This window comes from Phialemonium atrogriseum (assembly GCF_030411735.1).
Source record: "Phialemonium atrogriseum strain 8032-3 unplaced genomic scaffold QBC33scaffold_3, whole genome shotgun sequence".
NCBI lineage: Eukaryota > Fungi > Ascomycota > Sordariomycetes > Cephalothecales > Cephalothecaceae > Phialemonium > Phialemonium atrogriseum.
Window position 1 is genome coordinate 1,537,283 of NW_026848140.1, and position 14,219 is coordinate 1,551,501.

The window sequence follows — 14,219 nt, forward strand, 5'->3', positions numbered from 1 at the left end:
ACCAAGACTCCGTTTCAGCCATCGTCCCCACCGCAAGACGCCTCTGTGTTGGGGATAGACTCCATCTTTTTCCTTCCACGGATACGGATGCCACGTTAGGGGGGCTGGGGCCTCATCTCGTACAAAAAATACGGGGTTTTACCAGGTTCGTGGCATGCACTGCCTTTCTGAAAGAACGGTATCTTCCGTCGTCCTAGTCCAGGTCGGCCGGGGGTTGTAGCGTACCGGCAAGGTAGCGAGCGAGTGGGCGACTGTGGCGGCCCCGGTCCAAATTGGGAACCAACTTGCAAGGGGGCCGTCAGGTTCACGCCGTCCTCCCGTTTCCCGTGGCCTCTGGCTCTCGTACGTGGTAACCACGGATTTGATGGCTACAGAGTTCCCTTCCGGACATATCCTGCATGTGAATAAGGGGGTATCATCAAGGACATCCCCTCCAGGCAGCAATACCTGTATGCAACGTTAGTTCGGGGTTCTTCAGCAAGGAATTTGGTCTTCCTTGATAAGTCACGTCTATCGATTGGTCTCGCCATTCCCCCCCCTTTGCCGAGGATCTCTGTGAACCATTCAGGGAGTTCGGCTTGACTCGATCAAATGGGTCTTGCAGCACTGCCTCCGGTGGTGGTGTCCCTGGTGGACGGATTCTTCACGATGATGGGTTGTCGTGGAGCAACGAGTGCTGATTCGGTCGGTTCAGCCCTTCGACCTGCATCTGTTCCAAAAATACCGACCCGCCATTCACGCAAGCTTGAAAGCACGGCGAGTATCTGCATCACGGTATCCGGTGTCCGGTATATCTAGCTAGGGACTTGCTCCATGATGTTTCTTCATTTCCGCCTTGATTGTTTCACACTTTGAGCTTCCCCCCGGCTTCGGCACTTCTCTGAATTACCCCCCTCCCTCCCGTAACCTTATCTCTTTCACTGGATCACGTTCCCTGTATTGCAAATATCTATTACCGCTACCGACCTATTCCCTGGCCCCTGGTTGGTCGCCAAACAAAGTCTCACATGCTAGCCCCCTTGGCGGTCCCACATCCCTGTCGTGGTCTAGGCCCGTCTGGAACCGCCTCTGTGTTCAGCCCTATAGCCAGCTCTTATATCCCCATATACACAGCAGCGTCTCCCCCGAAGCGGCCAATCCTCTCGTCCAAACCGTAGGTAGCATACCCGAAGCCATGCACATGCGTGTGGCACGCGCTTCACGTGTGGAGAGGACCACAACTTCTTGCGGAGAGTGCAGGAGAAGGAAGCAGAGAGTATGTTTCTCCTTCCTTGTCTCCTCCCTGGCCCGGCCTCCTTCCTGGTGGCCTGTTTTATCCGTGCTAAACTCGACCCACAGTGTAACCAGGGTCGGCCTTGTAGCAACTGCGCCCGCCGGTTTCCTCAGCCTGCTTGCGAGTACAAGTCGACGGAAAGGTAATTATCATCTTGGCACACCGACAGCTTCTCTGCTTGGCGACATGCCCGCTAACGTATTGAGCAAAGGCGCCCTGCTAGCCATGTCGAAGAAACCTCGCAAGGCCTCCTACCCTTGGCCCAGTCAACGACCTATTCGGACGCCGCCGCGGATTGCGATTCCCCGTTATCGCTGAGACCAAAGCCACCGCTGCAGATGCCATGGCCCGAACTACATGATCCGAAGGTTGGCGAGGTTGTCCGATGGTCAGGGATTGACGTCCCGACCCAGTTCCCCGGTCTAGTGTCGTCCCAAAATCCATGGAACAGCCCGTGGGCAGCCGCTCCGGGGACCTTGGGACCATCGGGGCTACCTGTCTGCGACGACACTTGCGCCATGCACCAAGATGCAGCTTACGACGTTCCCAGCCCATTACCGGGAACGCAGACAATCCCCAGCCGATTCTCCAGCGCCGAATGGCACCCCGCGAACACCGACGAGGTTATCTCCTGGATAGCGAATTTCGACATCTCTACCTCGTACAGCCATCTCTGGCTCGCGGCCAGCCCGGCGGAGGAGGCCCCTCACCTGCCAGCAGCACCTACCAAGCAGGATACTGATCTCCTAAGAATATGTACGTTGCCCTGACCAATAGGTCCTCCATTGGTGGGGTGGGACGTTGCTCCGCCGGTTATCGACCCTGACATGCGCCGTAGTTGTGAACCTTCTGTCCCGATTCAAGGCATCGCTGGATGGCAACCCAGACTCTTCCAACCCCTATAATAAGTACTATGTTCCGTTCTGCCTTAAGACGCCAATCTTGACGCAGGTGGCCATTCACACGGCTGCTTGCTTTCTCAGCGAGACGGGTCATCTCGACGAGCGAGTGGCAATGGCCCACAAAGGCCTGTCCATCAGGCTTCTAAACGATCACCTTCGCTCCGAGTCCTCGTCCAGTGACGAGGTGATAGCCGCAGTAATTCAGCTCATCGTGGACGAGTGGTATTGGGGCGAGACGAACGACTTGCGCGCCCATCTGCGGGGGCTTCGAGAGATGATCCGGTTGCGAGGTGGATTCCGCAACCTGGGTCTATATGGCCTCATCAGCAGGCTGGCTATCATGTATGCGCTTCCCCGGACATTTTTTTCCACCAGTGGATCAGGGTTAGGCTTGCTGACGATTGCATAGTTCCGACAACTCCATCGCTCTCTCCTTCGAAATCTCTCCCTTCCTCCAGGATGGCCCCGAGTTCGAACTCCTGGAGAGCACGAAAGTGCCTCTGCGCCTAGCACACAATACTCCCCTCGTATCTCCGCTCCCTCGGTTCATCGATTGTGCGGAAGCGCTCAAACTCCATCCAGCAACCGCGTCGATTCTCGATGACGTGAGGTTTCTCATTTCGACCGTGCTAGCTCTCTCGGACGCGGCTTCCGCGAAAGAACTTCAGAAGGTATGCACGACTTCGGCCTGGATCCATGACCGGATCTCCAAACTCCCAGACTATTCGCCGCTTGTGCGCTGTCCCTCGACAGCTGCTCCTGCAGGAGCAGCCGCGGATGATAAGGGATCGGGAAATAATGGGGGTGTGGAAGTCAGTGATGATGTCACGCATGGAGACGTGCAGCAAGGGGACGCCAGAAGTGGTCCGTCTGGCACGGGCTCGGGAATCCAGGGCCAGAAAGGAGAACAGGGGCAGGAGTGTGTGGTGCCACGGGCGGAGCCCGAACCCCCGGACTACCTATATCAGTCCGTTCGACTGGCGGCCCTCATGTACAGCCGCGCCATCATGGAACGTCAGCCGTTCAGCTCTGTTGTCGCACAGGCGGACTTCCTACAACTCTGGACAACCATGTGGCGGGTCCCCCTGGCAACCTGGAAGGGGGTCCTCGGCGTCTTCAACTGGGCTGTCCTGCCCGTCACCCCCGCGGCGAGCGGTACGCCGCACGACCGGTCCGTGAAGTCGATGCTGACCAACAGCACGCTGCAGATGAGCCTCGATAACTGGGAGCTCACGAGCGGTGCCATGAAGTCCGGCTTGAGTCTCCAGCGCTGGCTGGGACGAGGGGCGGGAGCACCTGCAAATGCAGAGGCGGTCGACGCGGCATCCGACCATGGGAGCAGGGGCAGTTTTGCCAGTAGTCACGACACGCATGTTTAGAAAAGGCGTGTTGTTCTAGGTTTCCTCAATGTTTGTATCTCGGAGTCAGGGGCGTCAATGACGGAAGACCCTATCATGATTGGACACAGGGTTTGGCTGTCCAGTCGCGACCTTTTCTATGGTTTCCTCTGGCGAGGAGTTGGAACATGGCACAGCCTGGCGCATCGGTATCACCTGGTTACTTGTACTCAGTAGAGTCGTCCAGTTATATCCAACAGAAAGTTTGATGTTTCGGCTGTTGGCCAAAGCCCTGTATATATATTTTTAACCGGACGTTCCCGGAAAGGGGGATCCAGAGGCACGTTCCTAACTCGGTTGGTAATTCGGGTTGGTTGGACTCAGGTGCGAAGGAGGACGAGGTCTAAGGTGGCCCTATCACAACATAGCCCACTTGGGCATCGAGTCCTCCAGTGGTGGCTCATGCCGTCTACGTATATGAGACAAGAAAGGCTGGGCTAGCCTTTCGACCCAACCTGGCGATCACAACGCAAGCTACTCGCCCGTCCGCCTTTCCCTCTGTGATGCGTGTGAACATTGGGGGAGAGGCTTTTCGAGGACGTGTCTGTCGCCGCCGGGCGACAGGGGCTCAATTAATGCCATCCATGAAGACAAGACCGAGCATCGCGCTGTAGTCCCGAGCATGATGGGCTGGACACTTGTCCTAACGGGCACAATAGACGTAATGATGTCTCTGGGAAAGATCTTCGCTTGGGGGCGGGGGGTCTTGAACGAGCAAAGAAAAAAAACAAACAGATCGGTAAATAATGTGGGGGAAAACAGAGCGCTGATGCAGGAAATGAAAATGGAACCAAACCACCAGGCGGCTAGCTAGGGGACGATCTGGCGGTGAAAAGGTTATTTCTTTCGCTTGCGTTGGAGTGCAGTGGCGGAGCGGAGAGGAAGACCGAATATAGGTGCATGGAGGGAATACGGAGGTAAGTTGTGACTGGATGGAATGATTTTGGTGATGCGCTACCTAAATTAGGGCAGCCGCCACGGCAAGCTTTCTTTCCCAGAGGTAACGCGACAAGCCATTTGAGCAAGGCATCAGTCTGCTGCACCAAAATAGCTGGCCGTCGAGGAGGCTGGTATACGTGCACACCGAGACAAGGTGCATTGTCACATTCGATGTCGACCCTGGATCGTGGACAGATGAGGCCGTCGTGGTCAACAAGGCGAGCCACTAGCACCACCATAGGTCTCGAGTATTAAGGTATTCGCAGACTACCAGTCTGGGCGAATCATATCATCCAGGAGTCCGGTGTTGCATTAGTAGCGTGCCAGCCATTCTCCAATCAACAGCACTGGAGGTAGAGGCTGCAGGTGCTGCGCTGGCAAGATTTTGGCCGTGTCGGCACACTTCGGTCCATGCTCGCTTTCTCATGCTAATTAGAGTGTACCTAGGTAGCGAGGGAGATGCAGACGACCACAGAGAGCGAGAACGACGGAAGGTAGGTGTAGGTTGCGGGGTAGGGCATCAAGGCTGGCAAAACCAGGGATGCGTTAGGCAGGAACAAAATGTGCCCGGAGTCGCTGGCACTGAAGATTAGGTACCTACCTCCACTGACTGACAACCTTGGTAGGAGACTTCAATCCTCGAAAACAATGTGGTGGTTCTTTAGAGGGAACAATTGTGTCCTTCGTTGGGGAAACAATGGGAGGAGACAAGGCGCACAATGGAAGGCGGCAGACAAGGCAGAGAGAGAAGCAGAAAAGAACCGGCCTAGGTACCTACTGTGTAGTAGCCTGGCGTCATCTGCATGGCCCGTGCGCGCCCTCGAGGTGGCAGGACGGCCTCTGGTTGGACAGACAGCAGACAGCCCCCCTTTTGCATTCCATTAGTCCTCCCCATCCACGAGGCTAATTCAGAGCCGACTGGTCACTGGCCCTGCCCAGCTAAACCACACAGCCTTACTCCCCGTCCCACACCCAAAACGGCCTCACCTCATCTCACATCCGCCTCCCTCTTCTCTCTCCGCAATCCTGCTGTGAGATTTCGACCGTCCTTGACCAATTCGGACCCTTCTGTCTCCTCGGGCAATCGCTTCCGCTTCCGGCCCGACCGGCCTGACGGTTCTTCTAAGTCGACTGCCTTGCCGCCAATCGTCCGCTGTTGTCGTCGTCCGGTATGGAGCCCTCATCGAAACGGAGAAGGTTGGCCCCAAAGATCCCCGAACCGCCAACCCAACAATCCGCGCACCCGCCGCCCGCGTCGCCTGCCCAGCCGTTTCCGGTCGAGAACGTTGGTGGTCCACTGCCCCCAGTCATGCTATGCTCCCTGACTTCCCACTGACACGACTTTTTCTCTCACCGCAGATTCCGACCCAGCATTGCCTTACCCCCCAGGACGCAGCCCCCGCCGTGCCGGAGCGCCATGATTTCGAGTCCTTCGCCCGCCATCTGCAAGATGCCGCCATGTTCATCGACCGCCAGAGCCGCAAATCCCCCTATACCGCCGTGTCCGTCTTGATGTTGCGGTGGGAGGAGGACGCGTCGGTCGAATCGGAGCTTCTCTCCCTCGAGAAAGTCTTCCGCGAGGAATACCACTACCACACCGAAAAGTGGTGCATCCCAACTGTACCCAACCCCTATATCAAGCTTGGCGCCCGGATGGTCTCGTTTCTCCAGCACGCCCGGCCCGACCATCTCTTGATCATCTACTACGCCGGCCACGGCCATGTGGGACCAGACAACCGGCTCTATTGGGCATCGTGAGTACAATCGCTCAAGGGACCCGACCCGCTCCCACTGACTCCTCCGCTGCAGCAGTTCCCGCGAGGAAGCCGCCAAGCTGAAATGGGATGGTGTGCGCTGTCACTTTGAGGATGCGCAGTCGGACATTCTACTTCTTCTCGACTCGTGCGCCGTGCCAGACGCCGCGACGGTCGGCAGCCACGGCCTCAAGCAGGCCATTGCTGCTTACAGCCCGGAACAGGGCTCGAGAGATTCTGATTCCCAGTCCTTTACGGCCAGTCTAACCGAGTCCTTGCTGAAGCTGAGCACCGCCAGCAAGCCATTCAGTGCAGAGCGTCTCTATGAGGATATGTTGGCCCTGAGGCAACAAGAAGCCTCCCAGTCGCGACTGGCAAACGGGACTGGCAAACCCAACCACCCAGCCCAGGACAAGACGCCGGTATTCTTCAGCCTGACTGCCGGAAAGGGTCAAGGCCTGAGCATAGCACCCTTGTCTCCGAGAGCTGCCCAAGCCCAAGGCCAATCCCCTCCCAACTCTACCGATGCGGACATTCAGAATTCAAGACTCAGTAAAGAAGATCAGCTGATCAAGCCGGGTACTGTTGTGAGCTTGACATTCGATGAGGCCAGGGTTCTCGTCTGTACGACATTTGTCGGCGATGCAAGTCCGGACATGACCTTCTTCAACCAGTGGCTGAACAACACGCCACCTGCAGCATCGAATATCACGGTCGAGGGCATGTTTCTCGGGCCCCCAACAATGCTGCTGATATCGATGCCGCAGTCGATTTGGAATGTCGTGCAGCACGATAAAGTATGTTGCTTCTTGGGCTACATCAGCTCGCACAACATGATTCACCTTTACAAGAGCCTCGTCGGGTCATCTTCCGTAAACACGGTCACGGCCACTGAGAAGGAGGTCGAAGACGGCCGGATTCTCCTCGAAGCCCGCGAAGTCGCAGCGAGCAGTCCGGCCGTACCTCGGCGGGAGCCGTCGAGCCACTACCCCGCCGTGCAGCCCGAGACCCCCCTGCGCCAAGAAAATCATGCCCGAGAACCACTGCCTGCCGCCCGGGTATCAGCAGGCTCGGCCGCATTGCCGCATGGTCGCCAGAGCTTGCCCGGCATCGGCGGCGCCAAAAACGACGTCGAAGACTCTGCAGAAGTGCAGGAGGCGGCCGAGCAGCTGAAGGCCTTGAGTCACGTCCGACATAACCATGACGGAACCCCTTCGAAGGCCGATCCCCACGGCACACGAGTTGGTGACAATATCGACGTGAGGCCACGCGAGGAACCCCTGGATTCCTCGCCTGATGCCCATGACTCGGGCGCCGACGACTACCACAGCAGCGCTGCTTACAACATGATGGCCTCGAAGCCCAAGGCGAGGAGGTCATTCCTGAAACAGACAACGCCCAGGCAGGAGACGCGGTGCACCCTCTGCAGCCACGCCCCGTTCAAGGACTCGTCTTCTCTCCGGAAGCACATTGCTGCCGCGCACACGCGACCGTTTCCCTGCGCCTTCTCCTTTGCCGGCTGTGTCAGCACGTTCGGCTCCAAGAACGAGTGGAAAAGACACATCGCCTCCCAGCATCTGTGCCTGCAATATTACCGATGTTCGTCGTGTCCGCAATCTACGGCCGAAGGGAAGGGGAACGAGTTCAACCGGAAAGACCTGTTTACACAGCATCTACGGCGAATGCATGCGCCGTTTGCCATCAAAAAGGCCCTGGCGAAGGGCGACAGTAAGCTGCAGGTGGAGTGGGATTCCCACGTCAAGGAGATGCACCAATCATGCCTCGTCACTCGCCGGCAGCCGCCTCAGCGGTCCGCCTGTCCCAAGTCAGACTGCCAGACCGTCTTTGAGGGGCCGGGGTCGTGGGACGAATGGACAGAACACGTGGGCAGGCATATGGAAAAGGGGGAGGCACAGAGGCTGGGAGTCGACCGTTTACTGGCCAAGTGGGCGCTGGACGAAGGGATCATCGAGCGGAAAGAGGACGGCGAGTACAGGCTCTGCAGCGGAATCGGCGTCGGTGGGGAGCGAGAAGGAAACCATAACAGTTCTTTCATGTCGGATGGGGGAAAACGGGAGGACGATGACCCTCCATCGATAACCGTCGCAACCACACTCCCGACGTCGTCGGGAAGTATGGATGTAGATTGACGCGTCCGCTTTTTGTTTTGTTGCGTTTGGAGAAAGCAGCACAGCGTTTTGCGTCATATAACAGAAAATACGAGTTCTCATGACAAAGCTTCATTGCCATTGCTCGCTGCCTTATGGATTGCTGCCGAATGGAATGCTGCCGAATGCAATGAGTCAGCTGGCCCCGTTCGCTGGGCGATACAGCATCAAGACGAAAGAGCAGCGTTGACGACTTCGAGTGCTTCTAATTACGACATGGAATTATGTATTGGTGGCCCATTACTCCGCAGCCCTCTAACTGACTTACATAGTCGAACGACCACTGTTATTATGCCTTCCTTTACTCATGCTGGCATTCTCATTATGAAGACGCCCCTTTTCCTATATTTATCATTTTCTTCTTGACGCAATAGTACTTAGGATCAGGCCACTAAGCGTTTTCCCATCATGCCACCCAGCAAAGAATAATCAAAGACGGTCATTTTATACGCCCACTTGTTTGTTGTTTGTATTTTCCCACTCCCTTTTTCCAGGGGCTAGGGTTTATGACTTTGCCCTGTTTCTCGGCAGCCATTAACCGATCATATTAAATCAAGTCTTGCTACCTCGATCCGCAATTGTTAGCGTGGTCAGGTTCTCATGGCTGCATGTCCAACAACCTGTAATTATTTGTCAGCCAGCCAGACCACTTGGATATCCTGGTCACGCAACTGAGGAAAGAAAAACAAAGGCGAGATTCAAAGACCACCTACCACTTGGATGTCCCAGACTCGAACATTCGCCATGGCTCAGCCTCGATTGGCAGCACTTACACCACGCCCAGACGCTGCGAGCACTGGGCATCACCAGACTCGATACCGCCGGCCGCTACCCACCAACCAACCCCGGAACTTTCGAGATGTTGCTAGGCAAAGCTGACGCGGCGGGACAGGGCTTCACCATCGACACGAAGATCCTCTGCGTTGGTGATGCTTCAGGCTCGCTCCAGCCTGCCGCCATCGAGAAATCACTGAAGGAGAGTTACGAGAGATTGGGGATGCATGATGCCCCGGCTAATTCGGTCAACGTGCTGTACTGCCACATGCCCGGCCTCCAGACTCCTCTAGAGGCGCAAGCTGCCGGTCTAGATGCTCAGTATAAGAGGGGGTTGTTTAAGAAGGTCCGATTTTTTCAAACTTCATCTTTCAGATGGATCGTAGCACAGAAGCTAACATTACCATATTCTGACATGTCTTGACAGCTCGGAGTATCCAACTTCTCTCCAGATATGCTGACCGAGTTCATCGAAATATGCGAGCGCAAAGGCTACGTCAAACCGAGCGTCTACCAGGGCCAGTATAACCTCATCTGTCGTGGAGTAGAGGAGACATTGTTTCCAGTTCTTCGCAAGAATGGGATATCATTCAATGCGTTTAGGTAAGAGGTATCCATCCTCGCTCTATAGTTGACATCTTCCGACAATGCTCCTTCTTACACAACAACAACAACAACAACAACAACAACAGCCCCCTAGCCGGCGGTTTTCTTACGGGCCAGTTCACTGCCGGACAGACCCAGGGCACTCGCTTTGAAGAAGGAAACGTCATGGGTCAATTCTTCCGGGCTCAGTACGACAAGAAGGAAATGCATGATGCCATTGCTCGTGTCAGGGAGACGATCGAGCCCTTGGATATCTCCAATGCGGAGGCGAGCTTGCGGTGGATCTACCACCACTCGAGTCTCGGGCTTGGTGACGGCGTCATTCTTGGTGCGAGCAGGCCGTCGCAGCTCGAGCAAAACCTGGCGGGTATTGCCAAAGGACCACTCCCTGCCCATGTTGTCGCTGCTATAGATGACATCTGGAACTCCATTTCTAAGTAGTAACTAATTAGATTACCGTGGATGACGGGCTTCCCCGGGGATACATGGACAAAGAATTTTGTATTGGAGCATTAATTCCGGTTGCTTTTAGCTTCAGCTAGAAACTAGGTCACAGAGTTATAGGGCCTTCTTATTTATCATGAATGAACCGCCCCCAACCTGCTCGTGGCTGTTATCTCTACTTTCATACCAAGCTGGCCATCCGCGAGGGTTTCAGTACATATACCGGAAGGTGCATGCTTTATCGCCCATACCCGAAAGCTCCTCGACGCTATAATCATTGCCCTCTGCCATCTTCCTCTCCCGATTCTTGTTGACTCGCGAATAGCCCGCGACCAAGATCAACGCCGCAATTATACCCGCAGAGATAAACCCAAGTTCCAAGCCGTGGCCAAGGATGTAGCGCGGCTTATCCGGTGCGCGGTAGAAGTTCGAGGCGAACGCCTAAGCTCGAGTTAGATCGATCAATGTCTCTCAGGGGACGAGAGTCATTTTGACTCGCGAGAACTTACGCCGCCAAGGTTACCGACACCGATTTGAATGGCCATTCCCACGCTCCGCTTGTAGCTGCCGGATAGATTGTTGGCCAGCCAGGTAATGACGCCAGGAAATGCGGGATAGATGGCACATGCGGCGATGAAAACGCCACCGTAGACGACGCGAGGCTTCTCTGTCGGGTCGACGGATATACACCTGTGTTTCGGGTTAAAATAAACCACACCGCACTGGCCGTTTCGAGACATCTTCAGGGTGCGAGACTTACATGGAAAACCCGACAATCATGACGCAGAGGAAGGCGATAATGAAGGGGCTCCTCTTGCCAACCTTGTCCGAGATATAGGCGAATATCACGGCTAGAATGGCCGCGGTTATGTAAATCGGCACAGTCATGAGCTGAGCCTTGCTAGCCGTATATCCTAGGTTGGCGATAATGGTTGGGAGGAAGAGGCTGATCCCATACAGGGGACAGACGATCTGTATGCTCATTGCGCGTCAGCGATCAATGCACGCCCGAGATTATTTATGGGAAGGGAAGCACAATCACTCACACCCCAATAAACGAAGATGTTGACCCAAATTTGCCAGTCAGCGAATGCTTGACGGACGTACTTCCACTTGAACTCGTCAGCCTCAGCAACGCGTGCCTGGTTCTGGCCCTTGGCCTGAGCTTGCCCCTGATATTTCAGGCGGAAGACGACGAAAGCACGCTCCTCCTCGGTGAGGAAGGTTGCCGTCTCGGGAAAATCATGCAAGACGAAGAAGGCCATGATGGCAACTGCCACAGTCGCGATGCCCTCGAGGATGAAGATCCACCGCCACCCCTCCAGTCCGGCAACGCCGTCCATCTTGGAGATGGCAAAGGCCAGGAGGCCGCTGAAGGCCCCGGCTATAGACGCGGCGGAGAAGAAGAGGGCCTGCCTGAACTGGATCTCGTGGCGGCAGTACCACATGGTTAGATAGTACTACGACTAGGGGTCAGCACTTTGACGGCAGAGGTGTGACGGTGCAGATGGATGCCCTACAGCGACACCGGGGAAGAGACCGGCCTCCGCCACGCCCAGAAAGAGGCGAGCAATCAACAGGCCGTGATAGTTCCTGACAATGCCCATCAGAGTCATGACGGTGCCCCATCCAACCATGATAAAAGGCAGCCACCGGCTGGGGCGGAGCTTCTTCAGGAGCCTTCATTCCGTGTCAGTATCTCTTTTCTGTCTGAAATGCTGAGAAGAGGAAATGTGTGTGCGTACATATTGCTCGGGACTTCGAAGGCGGCATATGTGAAGAAGAATGCGGTGAGGCACCAGTTGTATTCGTGGTCGCGCATCCCGAGATCCTCCTGCAACCCTTCGATCTTTGCGTTGCCAATATTTCCACCTGCAGGAACGGTTAGAAGGAAACTTGCAAGCTCCGTTGTGTCGAGATGAACGCTTACGGTCAAGGAACGAAAGGAGATAGAGAAGCGCAAGCATCGGGATCAGACGCAGGTCCATCTTCACGAGAGGTTAGTCCTGTTTCGATCGAGAACCACCATCCTCGCCCAACCTTTCGCAATATCTTCTTCTCGTCCAAGTGAGCGAAGGACTCGAGTGTCGTCCCTTGCGCCGTGGCCAATGCATCTATACGCTCAATTTCTTCAAGCTCCTTGGAACGCAAGTGGTGGTCATGACGGTGGTGAGCATCATGATGCTCGGGCTGCTGGCCAATCTCTGCCTCGGCCAACGCCGTCTTTTCGGATGAGGGACTGGAGGAAGCCATCGTCAACTGCTAGACATGAAACTGCGACCAAGTTTACCGTCAATAGTAAGAAACCGGGGGGCCAGGAAGAAAGGGCCAGTTATAAAGACGCCCATCTCGCTCATGCTTTCTCGCCCCTGGTCGATCCATAGCCAGGGTCAGCAACCATGCATGCCGCCAATGTTCCTGGGCGGTGGCCAACATTTCCCGGGGTGATAGACGGCCGCAGTGGGGTTCCATGTCGTCAGCGGCTGCTACGTAGGAGGGTCTACCCCAAACGAACGGCTTGGCGCCCCTTCAACGGCCAGTAGCGCCCGGTCAGTCGATAATCGAGTGGCCTTACCCCGCAGCCCGATCGACCAGATTTCTTGCACTCCTGCTTATTTCGGGGTAGTGGGGGCGTGATGAAAAGTGCCGAGCTCATTACCGCTGGGGCAGGCGGAACAGATCCGCAAAAAGCCTAGAACCCCCAGGTTTTCGGGGTGGACTTTGGCTGAGGCTGGCATGCCTTTGAGGTCTTGGAGAGGCCACTACTGCATGGTAAACGGAGAACTCGGTCCCGTTTTAGGAATCGGCTTGGTCGATCAGAGGGTCCAGAATATGACCTTTTGATGTTCAACTGGGCATTCAACGTGGCATGTCAAGGCTCATATATCCAGAGCTATTAATGCTATAATGCTGTCACGGAGTGCCCAGTTTTGGTGTATCCTTTCAGTTTCACTTGACATTGACTTGTTCCAACAGTAACCTCCGACATATGCATATAGAGATATGTGTAATAGAAACACGGAAGAGGTTCCTGGCTGGGGCAAGGTAACATACAAACTCCTCTGGGACTACGCGATAGAGGATGGAACTGTAGGGAGTGCATAGAACGCCGTTGGGTAGAGGAGCCCGTCGCCTTCGAAATCCAGTAGTTCTACGTGGTTCTCCAAGTTGTAGAACTTCAGCCATGATGCTGTCAGCGCTGGTGTCGGTAGTGAATCTGACCTGGTGGGACGGCGAGTCGAGGACAGGGAAGGGACAAACAAAGCCAGTTTTACAAATGGTGGGTCACAAGTTGCCTTGGTCTTCACGGGGCTATGGCGTCGGGGGAGGCCTAGAAGGGCAATGGCAGCTGGCTTTTACCTGAGATAGGCACGAGGTTGTTAATTGTGTTGGCTAGCTCATAGTCTGTGATAACAGCAGCTCCTACTTAAGCAGAGGGCTAATATGCTGGCAGGGGAATTTGGCTGATAATTGGGTTTGGCAGGAGCTTATCGTCGGCGTGAAATAGAAGTAATACTAGCTTCCCACAAATGTCATACGCGTATAGGTTGAAATTCTTGCCGTCCACAGGGCTAGGACTGGGTATTCCAGTGGCAAAAGATACGGCTGAGCAGAACGAGCGGGACGAAAAGAGTGAGAAGATGAGTGGTAGCCATATTGTTAGCTAGTGATCGACAGGTAGTTATCTAAGGTTGTGTGAAAGGTTGTAGCATAAGAGAATTAAAAACCAGTCTTTGTTATATTTATAAGACTTTCTACGGTATTAGACAGCGCTTTGTGATAAACCACTATACTTAAAGTAAAACAAATTAGCGCGCAATAAACTACTTGCTAACAAATATTTACCAAAGATTATGCCAATCCAACCACTATGTAATTGAATTGCTACGCTCCATTTCCTCTCTCAACTTCCTCTCTCGTTTCCTCCGTTCCGCTTCTTCCCTTTTCCATACCTGCTTAAG

General features: G+C 54.9%; 4 protein-coding genes across 4 annotated transcripts; 3 read left to right on the forward strand and 1 right to left on the reverse strand.

Annotated features, from left to right (window-relative positions):
• Window positions 1-986: 986 nt before the first annotated feature.
• QBC33DRAFT_238643 (oleate activated transcription factor 3) lies at window positions 987-3,966 on the forward strand. The gene is made up of 5 exons (XM_060422897.1): window positions 987-1,255; window positions 1,339-1,415; window positions 1,485-2,029; window positions 2,112-2,517; window positions 2,585-3,966. The coding sequence occupies exons 1-5, from the start codon at window positions 1,175-1,177 to the stop codon at window positions 3,552-3,554; spliced, it is 2,079 nt and encodes a 692-aa protein (XP_060287476.1). The 5' UTR covers window positions 987-1,174; the 3' UTR covers window positions 3,555-3,966.
• A 1,377-nt stretch (window positions 3,967-5,343) lies between these two features.
• Window positions 5,344-8,854, forward strand: QBC33DRAFT_238878 (uncharacterized protein). Its single transcript, XM_060422899.1, has 3 exons — window positions 5,344-5,796; window positions 5,871-6,265; window positions 6,321-8,854. Exons 1-3 carry the CDS (start codon window positions 5,683-5,685, stop codon window positions 8,413-8,415), a joined length of 2,604 nt encoding a protein of 867 aa, XP_060287477.1. The 5' UTR covers window positions 5,344-5,682; the 3' UTR covers window positions 8,416-8,854.
• A 179-nt stretch (window positions 8,855-9,033) lies between these two features.
• QBC33DRAFT_576029 (aldehyde reductase) lies at window positions 9,034-10,254 on the forward strand (the record flags this gene model as incomplete). Its single annotated transcript, XM_060430874.1, has 4 exons — window positions 9,034-9,055; window positions 9,228-9,553; window positions 9,635-9,810; window positions 9,900-10,254. The coding sequence occupies 4 exons, from the start codon at window positions 9,034-9,036 to the stop codon at window positions 10,252-10,254; spliced, it is 879 nt and encodes a 292-aa protein (XP_060287478.1).
• Window positions 10,255-10,299: 45 nt separating this feature from the next.
• QBC33DRAFT_527393 (major facilitator superfamily domain-containing protein) lies at window positions 10,300-12,809 on the reverse strand. The gene is made up of 8 exons (XM_060426975.1): window positions 12,298-12,809; window positions 12,188-12,245; window positions 12,003-12,129; window positions 11,778-11,937; window positions 11,304-11,717; window positions 11,018-11,229; window positions 10,767-10,947; window positions 10,300-10,698 (listed from the first exon to the last, which is right to left on the reverse strand). Exons 1-8 carry the CDS (start codon window positions 12,508-12,510, stop codon window positions 10,468-10,470), a joined length of 1,596 nt encoding a protein of 531 aa, XP_060287479.1. The 5' UTR covers window positions 12,511-12,809; the 3' UTR covers window positions 10,300-10,467.
• Window positions 12,810-14,219: the final 1,410 nt, after the last annotated feature.

Bases quoted from the DNA above. Each gene is read 5' to 3' on its own strand.
- QBC33DRAFT_238643 (XM_060422897.1), top strand. From the start codon at position 1,175: ATGCACATGCGTGTGGCACGCGCTTCACGTGTGGAGAGGACCACAACT. The intron at 1,416-1,484 runs GTAATTATCATC...TATTGAGCAAAG, and splicing joins GAGTACAAGTCGACGGAAAG to GCGCCCTGCTAGCCATGTCG. The intron at 2,030-2,111 runs GTACGTTGCCCT...CATGCGCCGTAG, and splicing joins TACTGATCTCCTAAGAATAT to TTGTGAACCTTCTGTCCCGA.
- QBC33DRAFT_238878 (XM_060422899.1), top strand. From the start codon at position 5,683: ATGGAGCCCTCATCGAAACGGAGAAGGTTGGCCCCAAAGATCCCCGAA. The intron at 5,797-5,870 runs GTTGGTGGTCCA...CTCTCACCGCAG, and splicing joins AGCCGTTTCCGGTCGAGAAC to ATTCCGACCCAGCATTGCCT. The intron at 6,266-6,320 runs GTGAGTACAATC...CCTCCGCTGCAG, and splicing joins AACCGGCTCTATTGGGCATC to CAGTTCCCGCGAGGAAGCCG.
- QBC33DRAFT_527393 (XM_060426975.1), bottom strand. From the start codon at position 12,510: ATGGCTTCCTCCAGTCCCTCATCCGAAAAGACGGCGTTGGCCGAGGCA. The intron at 11,938-12,002 runs GTACGCACACAC...CACGGAATGAAG, and splicing joins TTCGAAGTCCCGAGCAATAT to GCTCCTGAAGAAGCTCCGCC. The intron at 10,948-11,017 runs GTAAGTCTCGCA...CCCGAAACACAG, and splicing joins ATGATTGTCGGGTTTTCCAT to GTGTATATCCGTCGACCCGA.